This window comes from Cydia amplana, chromosome 3 (genome assembly GCF_948474715.1).
Source record: "Cydia amplana chromosome 3, ilCydAmpl1.1, whole genome shotgun sequence".
Lineage (NCBI taxonomy): Eukaryota > Metazoa > Arthropoda > Insecta > Lepidoptera > Tortricidae > Cydia > Cydia amplana.
In genome coordinates, this window is record NC_086071.1 from 11,828,557 (window position 1) to 11,851,913 (window position 23,357).

The 23,357-nt window shown below is 40.2% G+C and overlaps 1 protein-coding gene across 1 annotated transcript; it reads left to right on the forward strand.

Annotated features, from left to right (window-relative positions):
• Positions 1-4,519: 4,519 nt before the first annotated feature.
• LOC134662843 (rab proteins geranylgeranyltransferase component A 1) lies at positions 4,520-21,390 on the forward strand. The gene is made up of 10 exons (XM_063519165.1): positions 4,520-4,662; positions 5,887-6,085; positions 6,594-6,720; positions 7,332-7,575; positions 8,693-8,915; positions 11,245-11,449; positions 13,935-14,079; positions 17,770-17,882; positions 19,500-19,622; positions 21,224-21,390. The coding sequence occupies exons 1-10, from the start codon at positions 4,614-4,616 to the stop codon at positions 21,359-21,361; spliced, it is 1,566 nt and encodes a 521-aa protein (XP_063375235.1). The 5' UTR covers positions 4,520-4,613; the 3' UTR covers positions 21,362-21,390.
• The last annotated feature ends 1,967 nt before the right edge of the window (positions 21,391-23,357 follow it).

Genomic DNA, 23,357 nt, shown 5'->3' on the forward strand with positions numbered 1-23,357 from the left:
GAACTATAAAATATTATATATTTATTTCGTTAGATTCGTGAAAGTCGCTTAAGAAATGCACACGTACAAAAACTCCACTAAGAAAGTGTCGATATTTTAATATGTAAAATAGAATGTAAATAGTTTGTTTTTGTTATTAATTATTGATGTTTCCTGTTGATGTTTTCCGACCATGATACAGTTACGAATTTTCATTAATTACAAGTAGGTGACCAAATATATTTTTGCGCTAACCGTTTGTCGGTATCTGTGCCAGCTGCTAGTTGACCTGCCTGCATAAACATTATACGAGTAACGAAGCTGACTTAGTCACCATTTAGTGTTCTTTGTAAGTTTATGATACGTACATACTGATTAGGTAAAGATCTGCCGAATTAGTCGTTTATAGGCACTTTTATGTATGATACTTATTAATTTACCATGACTAGTTGCTAAATAGTTTTCGAAGATTTGTCTGGTATTTGGCCAATCTATTTACAATATTTTCAATTCTTCGTCGGGCTATAATCGCTGACTGCGATTCTGACATTACTCAGAACGACTGTTTTATCTTTACTAATTCTGCATCGCTACTGTGTGCCGTGTAGACGTGTCGTCGTCAAATGTCACTGCTGCGACCCGTCCGTCTTTGCGGAAGGTAGTTAAATATACAAATTAATGAGGTTAGTGATGGAGGTTTCATTTTACGACAATGACAACTACTTAAATGGTTAGAAAATGAGCACTATCTTATGCAGTACTTAATACACCAAATCGATTAAATAAATACAAGACCTAAAATTACATTCAACATGCAATCAAGTCGACAATACGTTTTGGAGAAATCGAGAACATTCGTTTAGTATGTCCGCTACCTGCCAAACTCGATTTCGTGTGAAATTACTTTATCATATTCTAGGCCAAAGTTAGGCCCAAATGCGTTAGAAAAAATAATTTAATCTAGACAAATCTAGTTTTGCTGAAATAAGTATATACAGGCGAAATTAACTTGTAATTATTATAAAAATATTAACATACTAATCGCTAACCAGCAGTAATAGTTCTATCGTATTATAAAAATAGGCGTGTCAGGCAGTGACATATGGCCGTATGTGGCGCATTTTTGATCGAACATGTCTGTAATAAAATGTAGATAGATACCTACTAACTTGTTAGGATAATTGTCAGTAAAAAGTCAATTTGAAAATGTGTAATTGTATTATATATTTAGTATTGTTCGTAACTACCCTTAAAATTTAAAGGGCTCATAAGACCAATTCGTCCTTTGAACAATAAAAACGCTAGAAGCGGCCTAACATTTGCTCGAACCAATCTCACATTTCCAGATAAACTGCCACTATTCTTGTTTAGTAAAGCAGTTATTAGATCTACCTACACGGTTGCCGGACCGGGCGGTCGGGGCCTATCCAGTCCGTTTCATGGGCTCTAAGACCATCGTTAACAAATATTTGAAATGTAAAAAGTCACGGACTAGAAATGGCGATCGTGGACGTAGATTTATTTTTAATTATATTGGTAACGGTGTCCTGGTATCACGTGGAATGGAAAACTGTTGTTCTAGGGTAGTAGCATCCGTTGATCAGCTCCCGTTTTTAAGTGCCCAGCGACCGTATGGACTGTGGATCTAATAACCGCTTATCAAATGTTAACGGACACTGGAGTTTTATTGACTCCAGTCCAGTTTACCGCTGACATCGCCAGTCGCCACGCGCGGTTCGATTTGAGGTAGATTACCTACACACTAAGTCGTTTTTATTACAATTTAGATTTACGTGTTAGTTTATATGTAACTGTTCGTTGCTCGAATTAAAAAGAGCTCCCAGTAGCCTGTAAAATGTTGAAATGTATGTAAAAAAATGTAAATATAAAACACAAGTAATCTGTTGTTTCATTTTCATGATCACATTGTTGGTTACCCAAGTAAACATTGGCCGGTTTATTAATGCCTCATAAAACTAAACTACAGATTAACAGGCAGCTCTGACATGTACGTAATTATAGTTGCAGAAGCTGCAAGTTTCACGTAGTTGGTACTATTTTCGGGTTATTCCTAGCGGCCATTAAATCGTTACAACTGATAGCAACAGGATTTCATTTTCTCATGTTATCACTGGGAACGCGTGAAAATAAAAAATTCCTAGTAGCTACCAGTACAACCAAAGTAAATTGGTGGTAACTATAAAACTGGTTTTTTTTTCTCAGAAGTTACCATGTCAAGAACCCAAAATTAGTCTTGAGGATTATGTTTCTTTGGATTTAGCATCCCTAATTGCATATTCTTTATACAATTTGCATCACCATCAGCGTTAAGAGTAGGCTAACGCAAATTGAAGTTTTTAAATTGAATTTTTAAACGTTTGATTCTAGGACAAATGCCATGAAAAAATTGACGCGGTAACTAGATTACATTTGCGTGGGCAGACTAAGCAAAACTGTAGAATATTAAAGTTGGTAAGGAAAAAAAATGAATACAAGTCTAATTTTGCCCCTGCTAAGTGCCTACTTGTTATAATTTTAGTATAAAATAGCTAGTGATATTTGACTAGCAAATTTTTAATCAGAAGTATACTTTCAGAATTATTGCAGGTAAAACGTTAAACCACGTTTGGAGCACAATCACCAAATCTTTCGTCGCAAATTTCGCACTGCGCTGCGCGTCGTAATAATAACAACTTGGTGGTATAAAAAATTTCGTAATTTAGATAACTTAATATCTGGGAGACCGAGCTTTGCTCGTATAATATATAAAAACTCAACAATGAGCGTTTTCCCAGAGATAACACCGAGCTAGATCAGTTTTTCGCCCCCGAAAACCCCCATATACCAAATTTCATCGAAATCGTTAGAGCCGTTTCCGAGATCCCCAAAATATATATATATAAACTAGCGACCCGCCTCGGCTTCGCACGGGTTAACAAATTATACATAAACCATCCTCTTGAATCACTCTATCTATTTAAAAAAAACGCATCAAAATCCGTTGCGTAGTTGTAGTAATAAAGTCCGTCAACCAAATCTTGTCAGTAGTAAAAGGCGGCAAATTTGAAAAATCGCGGGTTAGCAACACTGTGTTCGAATAATTCCAAAATGCGTGTCATCTGTGTTTTATCTGTGGAATGTGGATCGTGAACGACAGCCGTCACCTTATTTGTTTTCATTTGGTTTTCATTCTGAATCGTTTCTGTTTCAAGAGATATTTCTGCTGTCACCATTAAATACCAATACATTAAATAAGAATAAGCAAAGCTAAGGGGCCTACAATGTACAATCATGCTCGTTGATGGTAAACATTACTAAAAATTGAGGTTATGACAAGTACATACTGGAAGAACTCTTTCGAACTTTTAAGATTATGTTAAGTTTTTTTGTTTTAGGGTTAAAAGGCATAAATAAAATTAAAACGTATGCCTAAATCTATCCAACAAGACCATAAATTGTGTCCTGGAAACCGTCCATAGGCCCACATGTCTAATATTTTCAGCAATCAGTTGTGACTATTTACAAAGATGCAATAATACTACAGAGTATTATGCTTGGTTGAAGTGACCCGGTAACATTGGTAACTTCATTATATTTTTTCAATTAATGACCTGAATTATAGTGTAAGCTAAAGTGACCCTTATCTTATTTACCTTTAAATTAAATAAACACCCAAATATCAGTTGTTTTATTTTTAATATGTAATCCTATTGTACAATATATACCAATCAAAAAAATTACACAGGTATGTCATATTCATCCAGAAGAGTACACTAATTTACATTAACAAGTGGCATATTATATTGTAAATAACAAATATATGCACTATCTAATTATCTGCATTTTGATATGATTTTATTTTAGTAAACATAGAAGACATACTTAGATAGGGAACAAAGAGAATATAAGCACTACGATAGGCAGTTGTTTTTGATATCTTCAAATTTGTTCATCATTTTGATTAACATTGTTTTAACATCGCTTTTAAATTGTCCGTCCATGTTTAAAATTTTTTCAATAAACCGCGAGTGACAATATGAATGAACGTACTAAGTATATATAAGTTACTCTATGGAACGTACGCAGGGCGCGCTCAGCGGAAAAAAAAAATCTTTTGGTTCGATGTACATTGCTGCTATTCTTAGCGCAATACTGCTCTTTGAGTGTTGCCCTACTTTAGTTTGCTTTACATTACTACTGACAAGATTTGGTTGACGGACTATAGTAAATAAATAAACAAGAATTGCTCGTTTAAAGGTATAAGATAAGATACCAGTATAACGTATACATTAATATCATTAAATCATTATCAACCCTTTATTATAAAGATTTTAATTTTGATTCGCGGGTTCTTATCGATAGTTTCCGTTTCCTTTTTTATTGATACGGAAAAGCAGGGTTGCCATTAAAAAGGCATCTCACTGTTCAGGATGCGGTCAGCGTTTTAAACAGTCGCTCGAATAATCTGGACTGCTTGTCAATCTTTCAGATTTGCTGTCAAGACGATTTAGTAGTTACTATAAAATAATATAGTGTACTGTGTTGTAGAACGAGTCATTTTCTGAACAGTTGTCTTTATCTTTGCTTTAAAGTTTTATTATTTAAATCCCTTTAGTGAACAAACATTAGTAAAAATGGACGACGATTTACCTACCGACTTCCAGGTCATCGTCGTTGGAACTGGTATGCTCTATATTTTTTATAAAACGATACCGGGCGTGACGGCAGTAACAGCAGCCTACTTATCGATCTGAGTTTTTTCAGTGACATCGAAGTTTATTTTAAGTTTAACTTGTTTAATTGGCAACGTTTTATTTTGTTCAATAATTACTTTAATAATCATACAAAGAGTAGAAATATTTGTCAGACGCAAATTAATTTAATATTTCGAGAGTTGGCTTAGGTCGACAGTCATTGTCTACGTATGCCAATGCAACTACATCCAAATCAAATCAAAATGCACGTTTTACGTGAACATTATTTTTAATGGAATTAAAATAAATATGCATAACTAGCTCAATGAAAATTGTTCTTGTACATAAGTGCATTTGTATTTATTGCATACATTATCAATAAATTATATTATACCATAGAGAAAAAAATACATAGAGTGCTCACTCCATACATCAGTTCAGACTTAATTTCAGTGTCTACATCTAGCATCGAGTAGCGGAACTATCAGTACTACTACTTGACAATAGATGTAGCACCGACCGGAAAGTCTTATCTCAACAGCATAAGACTTTCAGGTCGGTGGCTACATCTATTGTCAAGTAGCAGTACTGATAGTTCCGCTACTCGATGCTAGATGCTAATAGTCTTTTTGGTACTAAAACTGATGTATGGAGTGAGCACTCTATGTATTTTTTTCTCTATGATTATATGTACTTAATGAGTAAACATAAAGGAAAACTGTTTCTAGGACACAAACTATTCTTATTTTGAAGTTCTACGTGAACCCAGCACAAAAATCTCAGTCTTGTCTCAGTTTTATTTGGCTGCATAGTGGAATAAATACACATTGTAATGGGAGTGTTACACTGAAAGTGTCAGATATGTCACATAATTTTTTTAATACTTCTCATAAAGCTAAGAAGCCAATATTTGGTAATAATTTGGTAACCTAACTTCAAATTCTATATATGGTAGCTGACATATGCATCACATTTTCATCAATGTATGCCTGAATGTTAGGCTAAAGCCCCGGCTCCATATCGCGCGGCAAACCATCGAACATTGGCTCGCGCGGCAGCCGCGCGCAATGGATACCGGGCAGGCTCGCGAGCCAACTCGATGGCTAGCGCGGCAGCCCGGTATCCATTGCGCGCGACTGCCGCGCGAGCCAATGTTCGATGGTTTGCCGCGCGATATGGAGACGAGGCTTTACATGTTATTGTATTTACCTAGGTATGGTGGAGTCGATAGTAGCAGCAGCCTGCAGCAGAATAGGGAAGAATGTTCTACACTTAGACTCTAGCGACCACTATGGTGGGCTCTGGGCATCCTACAATTTCGATGGGCTGCAAAAATTCATCAAAGAAGTCAATGCTGATCCTAAGCGTCAGCAACAGGTCTACAATGTATCTGAGAACTGGTATATTGAAAAGTAAGTTGGGTATACACCGTTGCGAGTTGGGACTGTTGCGAGTTAGCCTGATAACAGCACATGATTAATGTCACTCACTTACATTTTGATGTTCATTCATCTGTTGCAACTGTTGCTTTGTTAATTACAAATTATAAAAGTATACACATTTCTAAACTAAAACTAGATCTGATCATGCATAAAAATAGATATGGAAATAAAACCTCCTGAAGTTGAATATAAGAAAGTTTGTTTATGTTTTGTACTACTCTAGAATGTAAAAAATATACCTACATATTCTACTTAACTCTCTAAAAGTGTAAGCATTGATTGATTATGATAATCAATTCAATTCAATCATGATTGAACACAATTTTTCAAATTACAATTAGCTTTTCACACTATGATGAACATATACTTAAATATGTAAATTTCATTAAAAAAAGTATTCTCTTTATTGTTAAATTGTTAGCAAATTGAATCTTATGAAGTAGTATATCATTCAGTGCAAGGTTTTTATTATGCTAAGGGATGCACCACAAGAAGAAGAAAAAAAAGAGGATGGGGAAGAATCCAAAGAGCCAGCCAGGAAAGTTTGGAGCCAAGCCAGCTTTGCGGCCGAGTACAGGAAGTTCAACATTGACATGACTCCCAAGGTATACTGAACTCTCTTACTTCTTAGTTATTTTCTGGCCGCAAATTAATGTAGCTGGCGTCTTACCGTTCAACGCAAAGGGAAAACAATTTATAGTGTTTTTCAAACTCAATGGTTACACTGGCAGGTGTGAAAAAATAATTGTCAAGCATGTTTTTTTGGAAATCTGAAAGTTTAAAGAAAGTCCTTCCACTCCTCTAATTAATGAATCGTTTTTTTTTAATTGGAAACAAGTGAAACAATTTTTTTATTAATGTTTCAAATTGATTCTATTAATTGTATGACAATAATCATGCATTAGTAGAGCACAGTTGATCAGATAATTTATTTTTGTGTAAGGCGGTCAAGTCGGGTTGGATGCAGATCCGCACGCCGCGACATCGCTATATACATGCATAGCGCTATCTTGCTCATACACCAGTGTGGCGTACGGATCCGCATCGGTGTGATAACTGCGTAGACGCTGAACCAGGGCTATAACCGCGAAAATCAAAGTTCGCTCGGGCATTTTTCTCTGTCACTCTAATTAGGCCTTCATTGGACTAAAAGAGAAAGATCCCCGCAATCGTCGGTTTTGGCGGTAGCCCCTCAGCACCCCCCCGCACCCCGCAGCTGCTGTTCTCCCGCGGGCCGTTGGTAGAGCTGCTCATCTCGTCCAACATCGCGCGCTACGCGGAGTTCCGGTGCGTGACGCGCGTGCTCACGTGGCTGGACGGCAGGCTGGCGCCCGTGCCGTGCTCGCGCGCCGACGTGTTCGCCACCGAGGCGGTCGGCATCGTTGAGAAGCGGCAGCTCATGAAGATGCTCACCTCCATCGTCGGGTACAATGAGGAGGAGATGAACAACGAGTTTAAAGGTGAGTTTACCCTGTTCAACTAAAACTAATGTAGCGCCAGGCGTGGCTCAATCCGCGATTTCGTCGCGTCACTACAAGTACCTACAAGTATATATATTATACATGCGGCCCATACCAATTTTGGTGTCTAGCCATAGTAGTTGCCGCGCACCGCACCGCTACGGAATGGACACCTGCTCGCGCTTGCGCCACCTAGCGGTCATATTTGTCGTAATAGACGCGTTTTGTTAGCGAGTGAATCTTTTGTACCTAGTACTATTATTTATTCTGTGGTAGCGTTTGATGGCAAGCACATAACATAACGTGATCTTCATTTAAGAATCTCTATTACTGTTTAGAAAAATCAAGAGACCATTGTAGACAATATTCTTACATCTGAATTTATTTCGTCATTATAGAAATCAGCGTTAGAGTAGCCTAAATAGTAAGGCGTGAGACTTTTCAAAAGTCGGAACAAATACGATTAGTTTGTTCATGATGATATTGACAAAGCCCTTTAATAAACTTTTTACGAAAAAAATTCTAAGTGAATTACGAAACATTTCTTTTAACTGCTGACAGCTATGCAATCGAATGCAATTGTAGCATTGTAATAGCTAAAACGGCCTTGAAGCTATTGCATTAGACTGAGCATAATTCTGGGGTAGATTAGTCACGCTGCGTAATTTTTTTGGCCTAGACATTCTAAACATTGCGTTCGACTTAGCTGACTATCTTCAAGGATGTACATATTATGTATCTGTCTGTATTGTCTATAAAAGGCGACGAATGACCCACATTTATTATATTTCTATAAAACTGGATATAGTCTAATAAGATAAGACATTCTAGACAACGATGTGGTTCAATGTAACCATACAAACTACGAATTCAAAATATTTGACTCCACTTTAACCAGTTGGCTAACGTCCTTTTCTATTTTATGGAGGTAGAATAACTGTATAGTATCGTAAGATCGTAGCGTTATTGTATTAAGCTTTAGAACGTAAAATAATATGAATAGAAATAGAGAACCACCTTATAACTTCAACTACAATATTTATTCAACAAATAGGCCACAAGGGCACTTTCCAAAATCTAAACTTATTTAGAGGTTTTAACACATGACGGCTTACAGACTGGAACGACAAGACGTTCAAGGAGTACCTGACCCACAAGGGTCTGACGCCGACCCTGGTCCACTACGTGTTGTTCGCGATCGCGGGCGGCGACAACCACATGCCGTGCCTCGAGGGCGTGCGCGAGTGCAAGAAGTTCCTGATGAGCCTGGGCCGTTACGGGAACACACCCTTCCTTTGGCCCATGTACGGCAGCGGCGAGCTGCCTCAGTGCTTCTGCAGGTAAACTCTGATCCACTACGTGTTGTTTGCGATCGCGGGCGGCGACAACCACATGCCGTGCCTCGAGGGCGTGCGCGAGTGCAAGAAGTTCCTGATGAGCCTGGGCCGTTACGGGAACACACCCTTCCTTTGGCCCATGTACGGCAGCGGCGAGCTGCCTCAGTGCTTCTGCAGGTAAACTCTGATCCACTACGTGTTGTTTGCGATCGCGGGCGGCGACAACCACATGCCGTGCCTCGAGGGCGTGCGCGAGTGCAAGAAGTTCCTGATGAGCCTGGGCCGTTACGGGAACACACCCTTCCTTTGGCCCATGTACGGCAGCGGCGAGCTGCCTCAGTGCTTCTGCAGGTAAACTCTGATCCACTACGTGTTGTTTGCGATCGCGGGCGGCGACAACCACATGCCGTGCCTCGAGGGCGTGCGCGAGTGCAAGAAGTTGCTGATGAGCCTGGGCCGTTACGGGAACACACCCTTCCTCTGGCCCATGTACGGCAGCGGCGAGCTGCCCCAGTGCTTCTGCAGGTGAACATTAGTTTATGTTTAATTATTTACTTTTTCTACTCCCGTACTTTTATTTGTCATTTAAAAGGTCGTACACACACCTTTAAACCCCTATGTTATAGTTGTCAAGACAAGTCTTTAATCTATTCCCCAAAAAAGTATTTGTGTATACACGCAGTATCTTTTTGGTACTTTTACGATACTTCGTGTAATCACTTAAAAAATATTGTATGAAATACATTGTTGCCAACCTAATTTTAATTGTCATCTCTGACAGATGAGTACTAACTAGTAGAAACAATAAAATTGCTTCAGAAGTCAGAAACGCGCATGTGACACCCGTAATATAGCAAGATCCATAGACTACGAACACCGCTTAGCGTTGCTTGTTAGACTCCATAGGCTACTGTGGTTAAAATCGAGAAAAAACTGTCCAAAATTGTAATTTAACTAAGAGCAAGTACCAGGGCCTCATGAGTTACAAGAAGGTGACGCTGACCAACCGGCCGTGAGGCGCGGGGCGCGGTGGCCGGGTCGCAAATCTTAGCTGTATACTTTTGGTTTGTTTACCTACATATATGTCCTATATGATTCCATTTGTTTAAAGTATTATTTTTGTTGAATGGAAAATATTTGTTAAATTTACAATTTTTTTTTTCAAAGTAAGTGCTTGGTCGTAGAAAAAGTATTGTATGCAACGTTGTTTAACTGAGTCAAAAAATACTCGTGGCGTCTTTATTAACAATTTTCGGCTTCGCCTCAAATTGTTACTCACGCCACTCCCCTTTTGACCCCTCTTAAACAACGGTTGCATAAAATACTATAAAAAGCGCCATGGCGGTATCTGGATAATTACGCCGTTGAATTGGCGTTATCATCGATCTGGCCGCCACTGCTGTTGAAAATGGAAAAAGACACGGGAGGCCCTCAGGTGAAAAAGTTTGGAGACCCATCTATTCTATACCTAGGACAGTAAATATTGCTATTGTTACAATCAAGGGTAAGTCAATACCTATTTAAGATTTAAAAAAGCAATTAGAGTACCTACTCACGAATTGCAAAAAATGCGTCATGAAAATTATGAGTGTTACGATATTAAATATGTATACAATTCTATACCATATTTCTTCGAAGTAAGTTGAAACCAATGTATAGATATTTATGGACGCAAATGTTCCTGCGGTTCAATGACCCAAATGTGCACCAAGTCGCAAGAAATTGAGGCGACTTTCTAATATTGCATGCCGCGCGATGACGTCATAGCAAACATTTGGATGGACGAATTACTACTTGACTTTCAATGAAAATTTTAAAATCAAATTAAGTATGATATTGATATCTAGTGACTGAAACAAATGTATAAAGAGTGAGCTGATTATTTTTCACGATCTCTACTGCAAAATGGACAAAACATTAAAGTTATGGCCAGGAATAGAATAGATCTTTGATATAGAATTTAAGAATCCTAAATAGCATCCGGCTTTTTGATGTTACCGAACGGTAACTCAGTATTAACGAAATCAATATCAAACCATTAGAAACTATAAAAATAAAAATGGTTTTATTTTAGAAAAGTGCTGTTTTATTATTTACCTATAATTTTAGATTTAAAATGGCTATGACGTCACACCAATTTGAAGGCCAGAGAAGAGGGGTAAATCTACCCCTTCACCAAAACCGGTGACGCAGCATAAAACTGTTGTGTCACCAAAATAATTCTTAGTTTTAAAGTATATAATTATTGTATGTACATATGTTAGTCTGTAAGGTATTATGTATGTATGGGCCTTTGTTGCCTGACAATTTTTTTTACTGTGTTTAAACACAGATTGTGCGCGGTATTTGGCGGCGTGTACTGCCTGAACCGGCCCATCGACAAGGTGGAGTCGAAGACGGTAGAGGAAGGCAAGACGCAAGTCACCATCGCCAGCAAGTCCAAGACGCTCAACTGCGACCACCTCGTCATCGGCATCAACGACTGCCCCAAGGAACTCCTCTCCGACGAATCGGGAGAGCGCTGCGACATCTCTAAGGTTGGTCTATCTACAAGCATGCCGCCTTAATCACTTTATGGACAAGTTGGAGTTGAAGACAGTGGAGTTGGGCAATACAGGTCACTATCGCTAGCAAGTCTTAAAGTCGCTGAACTGCGACCACCTCGTCATCGGCATCAACGACTGCCCCAAGGAACTCCTCTCCGACGAACCGGGGGAGCGCTGCGACATCTCTAAGGTTTGTTTATCTACAATACAAGCATGCCGCCTTAATCACTTTATGGACAAGTTGGAGTTGAAGACAGTGGAGTTGGGCAATACAGGTCACTATCGCTAGCAAGTCTTAAAGTCGCTGAACTGCGACCACCTCGTCATCGGCATCATCGACTGCCCCAAGGAACTGCTCTCCGACGAACCGGGAGAGCGCTGCGACATCTCTAAGGTTTGTTTATCTACAAGCATGCCGCCTTAATCACTTTATGGACAAGTTGGAGTTGAAGACAGTGGAGTTGGGCAATACAGGTCACTATCGCTAGCAAGTCTTAAAGTCGCTGAACTGTGACGACCTCGTCATCGGCATCAACGACTGCCCCAAGGAACTGCTCTCCGACGAACCGGGAGAGCGCTGCGACATCTCTAAGGTTTGTTTATCTACAAGCCCACATTGCCAACACACCCACATTGCAAGCCAAGCATTGTTTATCTACTTTTATTCATAAACGGCTGCTAACAATCAGTTGATGATCGTCCTTTGTCCCTATCTGTTGTTAAGCCATAGAGAGGGACAAACTATGGTCATCAGCTGATTAATTTAGCAGACGTTTATGAATAACGCCGTTTATCGACCAGTTGGAGTTGAAGACAGTGGAGGTGGGCAATACTACTATGTCACTATCGCTAGCAAGTCTATATAAGTCGCTTAACTGCGACCACCTGGTTATTGGTATCAACAACTGCACCAAGGAACATCTCTCTGATGAACAGGCAAAGAGCTGCGACATCTCAAAGGTTAGTTTGTTTATCCATAAACATACTGCCTTAACAATTTATCGAAGTGGGGTTGAAGACAGTGGACGTGGGTAATACAGGTCACTATCTCTAGCAAGTCTATATAAGTCGCTGAACTGCGACCTGGTTATTGGTATCAACAACTGCCCCAAGGAACATCTCTCTGATGAACAGGCAGAGAGCTGCGACATCTCAAAGGTTAGTTTGTTTATCCATAAACATACTGCCGTGGAATTGAAGTCCTACACGACTATATTTTTAAAACCTTATCGACCTATTATTAAAATAACGAGTTACTTACGTAATTTTAGTCGAATAATCGCTCGACATGTTTCGAGGATTTTCTACCTTTAAAATATGTAGCTATGTTTTTAATTTTGAGGAGGATTTTAATATATTCGAGTTTTTATTCTAACACGCTCTGCTGCGACCACCCCAGCATCCACGATTGCTCTCAAACACTTTTCAAGGTGACCTTAATTATAGCCATGTCCATAGAGAAAAAAATACATAGAGTGCTCACTCCATACATCAGTTTTAGTATAGTTTGTAGCTTTCTAATAGACCCCGAAGGCTAATCCTATTGTCTATTGTTAAGAAAAACCGCTCGTGCCACGTGCCACAACCACCTGCATAAAAAATCGGTACTTCGGTTACTGAGTGCCGGCGAGTCGAACGCTACAGAACCAGTCTAAAATGTGTCATCGAGATGCGTAACAAAGGCGCGTTATCGGAGAGCGCACCTACACTGGTTTTTTGAGCGTTGGACTAGCCCGCGCTCAGGTGCCAAATATAATAATTGGGACCCTTTTTTGCAGGTAAGTAGCACGTGCGGTTTTACTGAACAATAGACAATAGGATAAGCCTTCGGGGTCTACTAGAAAGCTACAAACTATACCAAAAAGACTATTAGCATCTAGCATCGAGTAGCGGAACTATCAGTACTGCTACTTGACAATAGATGTCGCCACCGACCGGAAAGTCTTATGTTGTTGAGATAAGACTTTCCGGTCAGTGCTACATCTATTGTCAAGTAGCAGTACTGATAGTTCCGCTACTCGAGACGAGAGAGAGAAATTAATAGTCTGAACTGATGTATGGAGTGAGCACTCTATGTATTTTTTCTCTATGGCCATGTCACTTCCATTGATTCGATCTTTAGATTTTCACGGCTATCTTATAATAGTTTCTGTGAGTTCCAATTGCAAGTCTTGACACATTAAATAAATAAAAGAAATAAATAATATAGGACATTACTACACAAATTGACTAAGTGTAAGGCCTAAGTGGACGCTCGGAGCGGAGCGTTCGGCGGGGCGTGCAGCGTGGCGTCGGGCTCACAAGTTATTTGAGCAGCGTGCACTAAGCAGCTCCTATACGTTTGCATTTGTTTGACATGCACGCCGCACGCCCCGCCCCGCTGCACGCCCAACATGAGCATCCACTAAGGCCCACTCCGACAGGAAGCTCAAAAAGGCTTGTGACATTGAATAGTAATGTGTGTTGTCGTGTATAGGGCGTGTTCATCACGAACGCTTCGATGCTGGCGAGCGAGAAGGAACCGCTGACGCTGCTGCGCTTCCCGCCGCTCGGCGACTCGGAGCACGCCGTCACCGTGCTCGAGGTGGGGCCCGCCACCGGCTCCTGCCCCAAGGGACTATGTGAGTACTTTATCAAACAACTCACGGCTAGCGGTTTTCAAGACGCAAGTCGTTAAGAGGCAACAGGAGTGGTTATTTCTCCATACAAACGTACTCGACTGTTTCCTCCGTGGGTTTTGAAGCTAGAGCAATGATTTTTTCAACACAGATTAATATTGTCAATATCTGTGTCGGACCGTTTTGCTTTTTTTGACATTTTTGTTTTTAAGGCGCTATAGAGCCCTTCAAAAATGGCCAAAATGGCCTAATTGACTATGCCGCAATGAGAGGCGTGGTATTCAAAACTGATATCAATTAGCCAAAAAAGCAAAACGGTCCGACACAGATAATTTCATAATCATTTAGATTTCCAAATCTGGTTACGATTGGTTAAGTTTTGGAGGAGGAAACAGTCGAGTACGAAACCTCGATTTTTGAGATTTTTACGCAGGATTTTTCGCCTTGTCCTTATCGCACTAGTTTTAGGAGCCGCTTCCGTTAGCGAGACGGGTATGTTTACCTGAAATATTTAAATCTCAGCTCCTGTTTCGTCTTAAGGTTCTTGGCCACCATACTACACAACAACAATAGTAAGCAATTTAACATGTTAAGATCATTTATGTAATTTTATATTTAAGTCGGTTTAAAGATATTTTTATTTCTCAAAAAGAATAACAGTAGTAGTTAAAAACACTATAAAAAAAAAACACTATTACTAGGATATTATTTTAGGATAGTTTTTGCTCGTTATTATTTATTGTTCTTGCTGTGCTCACTTATTTTGGGTGGCATTTCTATACAAAGCCTACCACTTAATTATTGTAATCATGTATTGAATGTCGTCTGTATAGTGTGCCTTATAAAAAAAAAAAAAACACTAGCGAACCCCCCCGGCTTCGCACGGGTTCGCAAATTATACATAAACCTTCCTCTTGAATCACTATCTATTAAAAAAAACCGCATCAAAATCCGTTGTGTGAGTACTTACTTTATCAAATATGCATGCCCCTTTTGAACAAGGTCATTCATTGTATTTACATTTTTGTGTTATTTCTACTCCGGATTTAGCGTTTCTTTTATTTTTTGTTATTGTTATATATTGTGACCTTTTTTGCCACTTTTGTGTTATTTCTACTCAGAATCACGAGCTCTTTCGATCTTAATGGGATAAAAAATGTCCCAGAGTTTTTTCCTATTGTGTTGCCATTTCCCCATATACTGTGTATGGCTGTAACAAAAAGGTTAGTTTGAAAAATGTATGGAAATTTTAGGACACTTTTTTTTTCTTCTACAAGGATGAAAAGGGCTCGCGATCCTGACTAGAAATAACACAAAAGTGGCAAAAAAGGTAACAATATATAAAAATGGCAAAAAAATAAAAGAAACTCTCTCTTAATTTAGATCCTAATGACATACTTAATGGAGAATAATGTGTCCCTGAATTTCCATACATTTTTCGTTCCTTCTATTCCATTACAGTCATACAAAGTTCATGAAGAATGGTAACAATCATCTTCCTCGCGTTATCCCGGCTTTTATTGCCACGGCTCTTGGGAGCCTGGGGTCGGCTTGATGACTAATCCCGAAAATTGGCGTAGGCACTAGTTTTTAGAAGAAGAATGGTAACGGAATGGAAAAAAATGGCACATTTTTTCTCCTATTACGATCGAAATAGTTGGTGATCCTGATTAGAAATTAACATAAAAAAATTGTGAACAACTCAATAAAATTGCCCAACCCATCTCAGTGGTTCTTAACTGGTTGGAAGCACTTGAAGTCCGCGAACTTATCAACAGCGCAAGCCTTTTTAGGGTTCCGTAGCCAAATGGCAAAAAACGGAACCCTTATAGATTCGTCATGTCTGTCTGTCTGTCTGTCTGTCCGTCTGTCTGTCCGTCCGTATGTCACAGCCACTTTTCTCCGAAACTATAAGAACTATACTGTTGAAACTTGGTAAGTAGATGTATTCTGTGAACCGCATTAAGATTTTCACACAAAAATAGAAAAAAAACAATAAATTTTTGGGGTTCCCCATACTTCGAACTGAAACTCAAAATTTTTTTTTTCATCAAACCCATACGTGTGGGGTATCTATGGATAGGTCTTCAAAAATGATATTGAGGTTTCTAATATCATTTTTTTCTAAACTGAATAGTTTGCGCGAGAGACACTTCCAAAGTGGTAAAATGTGTGTCCCCCCCCCCCCTGTAACTTCTAAAATAAGAGAATGATAAAACTAAAAAAAATATATGATGTACATTACCATGTAAACTTCCACCGAAAATTGGTTTGAACGAGATCTAGTAAGTAGTTTTTTTTATACGTCATAAATCGCCTAAATACGGAACCTTTCATGGGCGAGTCCGACTCGCACTTGGCCGCTTTTTTTCACTGTATTCGTCATAGGTGTTTAACCTCCAAACAGTTGGTCGTCCCTGGCATTAATAAAATTGTTGAGTGGCCCCTTAATTATCACTGAAAGCTTAAGAATCACTGCTTTTGTGAGTAATAAGAATGTCTTCAAAAGCCGTGATCTATGAGAACATTTAAATATTGATAGTAATAAATCTACCTGACTTGTAGGTACCCCTACTAGTCGCCTACAGTAGGAGCGGCAAAGGTGTTCACAAATATCTTAACAAGGCATCTAGGTATTATCAAGACATAGTGCATGTTCAGATATTTTTGAGCGCCTTGGCCACTTCGATATATCTGATGTGACTGTACAGTTAAACAGTTTTCTATACCCAAATGATTAAAATCGCTATTCAGTGTAGACTTGTATTAGGGACTGCGTCGGGCGCTCGCTATTAGCCGCTTTTTACGACGTTTTTTGCTAGCTACCGATGTTGACGTGCCCTGTTTTTGCTCCTCGCATGACTCACCGACATTGTCCAGCTAAATAGGTAAACTGTAGGTACTTACGCCCGTCCGGCACGAGGTTTTTATTGCCTTTAACTAACGGTGATTTAAAATTCCTCTTTCGCATGATACACGGTCCTTTTCTTAAATTATGTTAATTTTGGCATATTGCCGCGCACAGAAACGAAATATAGCTCATTGACAAATTCAAGGGAACCCATAAACAAAGGTTTAATTACTGGATCACAGGACCTACCTACAGTAATTTCATAATTAGTAATTAAACATTTTTTTGCGTTCCTCTAAATTTGTCCATGAGTGTAGTTTATGAAAATAAGTGAACTATTTTTCTTTTACAATGGTTTAATGTTAAATTTATCAATGACCAGAGCTAGACGGCTAGTTGAGTGCGTTTGTTGAGTTTTATCAGTCTTTCTATAAATTCCAATTTTAACCTCAATTGGAATTCGAATCGCTGTCCTAAAACCCTTTATAAGGCATAAGGGTGTCAAAAATTAAGCAAAATTGAACCCTATCACTTTGTTATAAAGTTCAGAATTAGGTGGGAAGTATATTCCTCTGCCTTTTAGGGCCACCTGCACCAATCACTAACCCAGGGTTAACCGGTTAAACCTGGAGTTGCCACGGTTACCAGTACAATTTGACACTGGGTTAACGGTTTAACCGCTTAACGGGTTAGTGGGATGGTGCAAATTGGGCCTTGAAGGCTTATATTTTGTGATGATTGTCTGACACATAACATGACACTCGAACAATGTTCGTGAATCAGCCCACGGAGCTTACGTTTAATTTCCGTCTTTATAATCGTATTTATCCGTCTCATTCCAGTCGTGGTGTACTTCATCACGAACAAGGTGAAGGACGCGGAGAGCGACCTCATGCCGTATGCCGAGAAGATCTTCCACATGGGCCCCGGCGAGTCACCCGACGACAGACCCAAGGTAACAGCAACGCGACATGACTAGCCAAGATGACAATCACTTATCGACAAATGACTGTCAAAAAGTAATAAGTTTTTGGCAAAAATTTCATTTTTGGTACAAGCTTTTATCGCTGACTGTACTTTTCTTACGACAGACAACTAATACTCATCGAGAAAATTCTAAAAAACCCTAACACAATTAGGTTGCGTTGTTTCATCTCAGAGTTCCTACGGCCACCTCCTGTCTCCATCCTCAGATCAGCTCAATAGTACCATAATATTGCATTGTCACCCGACTTACATGTGTATGCAAAATTTCAGCTCAATCGGAAACCGGGAATTGGATAAAATTTAACTTGCAAGATTTGATTACAGACAACGGGACAGGTGAAACAAAAGCTTGTAAAAATGCATCAGCATATTCTGGCGGGGACCATCTCCGGAGGTATCATATTGTGCGCTCAGGGATGGTATCCCCCACGTATATCCCTTGCATTTAGATTAAATAGGGAATATTACGCGAAACTCTGCGTAGGGGGCGCCACTCCCACAATCAGTTACAATCTAAGGGTCTACCGCAAACGAGAGAGTCTAAATTTTCGAGCGATAAAGAGGCAGATAGCTGAGTTACGATTTCGCGTTTCCCGGTAGGCCCTTTGTAAACAAACCGCCTTGATGTATCAATGTCATATTTTATTGTCTGTGAAAACTTGTTAAAAACAGTATAATAAACAGTATGTATAAGTTACTTTATGATTTACTAAAGGCGCAAGTACTGCACTCTGGCGGCAAAACATTGCAGTAATACCCAAGTGCCTAGTAGTGTGCCGGAGGTTAAATTGTATGGTTCTCCACTAAACAGAGTGCAGCAATTTAAATACTTGGGGCATATACTTACTCCGAGTCTTAAAGACGATAGTGATCTAGAAAGGGAGCGTAGGGCGCTGTCAGTGAGAGCCAATATGTTTGCTCGTTGCTCCAACGAAGTTAAAAAAACGCTTTTTAAAGCTTATTGCACATCTTTTTCCACGAGCAGCCTGTGGGTAAACTACATTCGAAAAACGTACTCAGCCCTACGCGTACAATATAATAATGTGTTCAGGGTGTTGATGCGGCTGCCCCGCTTCTGCAGCGCATCAGGGATGTTTGCGGAGGCGAGAGTTGACTGCTTTTATGCAACAATTAGAAAGAAGTGCGCGTCCCTGGTGCGGAGGGTGCGGGATAGCAACAGCATCCTGGCCATGATAGCGGATAGGATTGATTGTCCTCTTATACGGCATTGCTGCAGTTTGCACAAGTATGCTCAAGTAGTCGAGTGATGTGCGCACTGTTGCAATGAAGTATTTATTTAGTTATTAATGTACAAATACCTTAGATATAAGAATACTAACGTAGAGAATAAGTTAGAGAGCTATTTATTATGTTACTAACCATGTATTATGAATCTTTGTTATTTGAAATAAATGATTATTGATTGATTGAATACTCCCTATTGTTTTAAAGGGCCTCTGCGCGGTTGGCTTCGGCCCCACGTCACCCAAAGGTCCGGGACCTCATGGTCTCGAGACATGGAAAATAATAAAAATGTTTCGTCCCTTGATAGATTTGACAGTGTATATTGTTGTAACGTTTCCAGTGCCTGTGGTCGCTGGTGTACAACGTGGCGGACACCAGCTTGGGCGCGGCGAGCGGCGCGGCCGGCGTGCACGTGTGCGCCGGGCCCGACGCCGGCCTCGACTTCGACCGCGCCGTGCACCAGGTCAGTGCCTCCTGCCTACGGGCTCATTTAGTGTAAGGCCTGAGTGCACGCTCGAGTTGGGCGTGCAGCGGGGCGGGGCGTGCGGCGTGCATGTCAAACAAAGGAAGCTCATACTAGTGTCCTGAGTCGACGCTGCATATGGTGAATGTCGAGCGGGCAAGTTTGCGGGCAATGCAGCGTCGAGCGGGGCGTCGCTGACAGGTTCAAACCCGTTTGAGATTTGCAGCGGTGATAAGAGCGTGCAGTCATGTCGAGCGAACAAATAATTATTGAAATACAAAATAAACCAGTACTTTGGCTATCATCTCATACTCTATACAAAAATAGAATATATAAAAACAAAATATGGAAAGAATTAGCAACAAAACTGGATATGGAATGTAAATAAAAGTATTTATTTTCAGTTTTATTATATTACCTATACTTATAATATCTTACAATTAATTTTAAAAATCAATGTTGTTGCTCCAAGAATAGTCAGAAAACTGTTCACGCACACGTCTTGAGGCTAGGGAAGAAAGTGGCTGCGTCCGATTCACACGAGCGGTGAGCGTGCACTGAGGCCAGAGCGCCTACCGCGAACCACGTTCGACGTGTTGCCTCTCTGTCGCACTTGTAAATTCGTACGTAAGTGTGACAGGGAGGTAACACGTCGAACGTGGTTCGCGGTAGGCCCTCTGTATCTGGACGCTCTATCTCACGCTCGCCCGCCCCGCCGAACTCTCCGCTCCGAGCGTGCACTCAGGCCTTACACTTAGACGATGCGAGAACTCGCATGCGAGTTTCATTATATTGCGGGTTTTGGTTGGTCGGTTGAATTGGGCGTAACCAACAGTCCGCAATATAACTAAAATCGCATGCGAGTTCGCGCCCCGTCTAATTCAGCCTTACTGCTAACAGTCAAATGTTTGTGGGCCCTGTATATCGTTATCAGCTGGGCTAGCACATGATTGGCGCGACAGTATCTCGTGGCGAGATAGACTACCCGCCCCTCTTTTATTAACATAGTTAGAAAAAAATAAAAAAATAAAAAAAAACATACAAACGAATTGATAACCTCCTTCTTTGAGATTTGGAAGTCGGTTAAAAAGACGGTTGGGTTATCTCGTCGCGAGATACTGTCGCGCCAATTATGTGTTAGGGGTGCTGATATCATCTGCGGACGAAAAAATCGGATATTATTTAAAGTTTGATTTTTCTGTTTAGTGAAATGTGCCCGCTATAAGTCTCGAATCCGTCGCTATATTAGACTGGCTGACCGCTTTCAGTTTTAGTGATCGCTCGAAACGGTTTCGTCAGTTACCTACCCATTTAATATTCAGAATCAGATGAAGCCGATTATAACCTCTCGTAAACTTTAAAATTGGGAACATGATTTTTCATTAACTGCCGCAGTCGCTCGAAAGAGCCGCATGTCGATCACGTATGCATATTACCCGACCCGAGGGCCACGGGACGCACGCTCCGAGCGTGCACGCTCGACACTGCCGCCGACCGCCATATACTTGTTTTAACCGATGTATAGCGGTCTAGCTCGGAGCGTCAGTTCCTTGGCGGTTGGGTTAGGAAACCCTCGGCTAACTGTACCGGTACGTCCCCAGGCGGAGCAGATCTTCAAGCAGATCTGCCCGGGCTCGGAGTTCCTGCCGCGCGCGCCCGACCCCGAGGAGATCGTGTTCGAGGACGGCGCCGCGCCCGGGCCCGAGTTCGAGCGCGGGGACAAGGACGACAAGCAGTAGCCAGCCCGCCGGGGCCGGGGCCGGGGCCGGGGCCGGGGCCGGGGACGAGGCCGGGGCCGGGGCCGGGGCCGGACACGAGGACGAGGCCGGACCCGCTGCCGGTTGTACAGTGGGCCAAGAAAGTGGTCTACCAGATTTGACAAAAGTTTCTACAAGATCTAACGATCGCTAAGGTTGACAATAGGGATGATGACACATGTTGAATTTTATAACAAAATCTAGTAAAATAGATAGCAAACGAGCAATTTATCACAATAATGTGGATATTAAAATAAAATATTGAAAAATTACAAAATTACAGGACCTGAAAGTTTCAAAATTTCAGTTTTTTTTAACTTCCAAAAACGATAAAAGTAAGGGTACCATTCGATTCCTTACATTTCATCCAAAAAAATATTGTATAGCAACTATATACATAAACGCAATATTTCACCGACAAAAACGCAATTTTCTTGTTTTGTCCATACTACAAGATGGGCGATGACGTCACGGCCTCTGGCCGTTTTGTATAGGGCGTTTCGCGAGTGAAGTGCGACTGTCGGACTTTGACTACAATTTCTGACTTTTGTCTTACTTTAATGCAATGGGTCCCATATAGACATTTGATCCTAAAAACAAACCCGATCGATTGATACCATAAAAAAAATAGTCATGTAGCCTATTGTCACTGACATAATATTAAATCGACCTTGTTGTCTCATGACGTTCAAACGAACTTCAACCGTAGGGTGGTAGCCCACATTTTTGGCCGACTGTAGTACGTTCTCGACGACGTTCTCCGTTTTGTTTTCAAGAAGTTCTCGTCCGTTCTCATAAATATTTCTCATGGTAAACGGAGAACGTTCTCGAGAACGGCCCGACTCTAATCCCGCTGGCGTGTTTGTGTCGCCCTGTGAGATTTACAAGTTAGTACCTTCGGATTTTTCAGTGCCCGATCTGACCCATCTCCCGTGTATTCGTGTTAGATAGCATCTCGATTTGTGGAATGTTAGATCTCGTAGGATTTTTATGTCGTAGAAAACCTGCGCATTATTTTATAGATCTTACCTAAGATCTTTTATAGGTACATAAACCTTCATAAAAAATATGAATGATTTACTCACACAAGTTTTCTACGAAATGCTAGTTCTGTGACGTGACATAAAAGATACTAGAGAAATGGGACTCTGTTCTTAACCAATTCTCAACCGAAGTACTGTCCGACATTATAGGTAGCTTAATTTTAATTTTGACGTGTAATTATTATTTGGTAGGACTAAGAAATGTTAATTTCCTCAATTATGAAAAAAAAAAGATCTCTATTACTAATTTTCATAGTTCATTAAATTTGACCAGTGGTTTTATTACTTTATTGTTAAACAAACAAAATGAGGCTAAAGCATGTGCTCCGAAAAAGGGAAGGTATTCCAAATTCAGCATATTATTTATATCTTACAAGTTATTAAGTATTGTATTAACAATTTTTAAGTTTTTTTCCATGGAGGACATGTCTATTTATTTATAATTTAATATCAATTGGTTGTTTTATTATTATTTTAAGCAAAAACTTGATTTTATACGAACTTGACTTTGGGAATTACGGCTCGGCGAACAGCTCTCACATACCAGATATTTTGGAATATCAACAAATCGACTATAAAATTGTATTTGCCGCGATTCGCATATTTAAGTTAGTTATTGGTTGTGTCCTAAGAAATATTCATATCAAAAGTGTTAATTGTAAAACACAAACACAACAGCGGGCGCGCAGTACGTTTGAGCGTAACCCAGTTCGATTCCAATTTTAGTATTTTTAATACATTGATACGCTCAAGGGTGCTGACTATAATTAAGGTATAAATAATCTCGGTAAGATTTGAGGCTTTCAACGCTTTTCTTGATGCATTCCGACTGGTGCGTTAGGTCGACGGCGACGCGCAAGGCATGCTGGGTTGAACAACATTAATACTTGTAATAGCTTGAATTAGGTACTTATTTCGGTAGCTATTTCTACCAG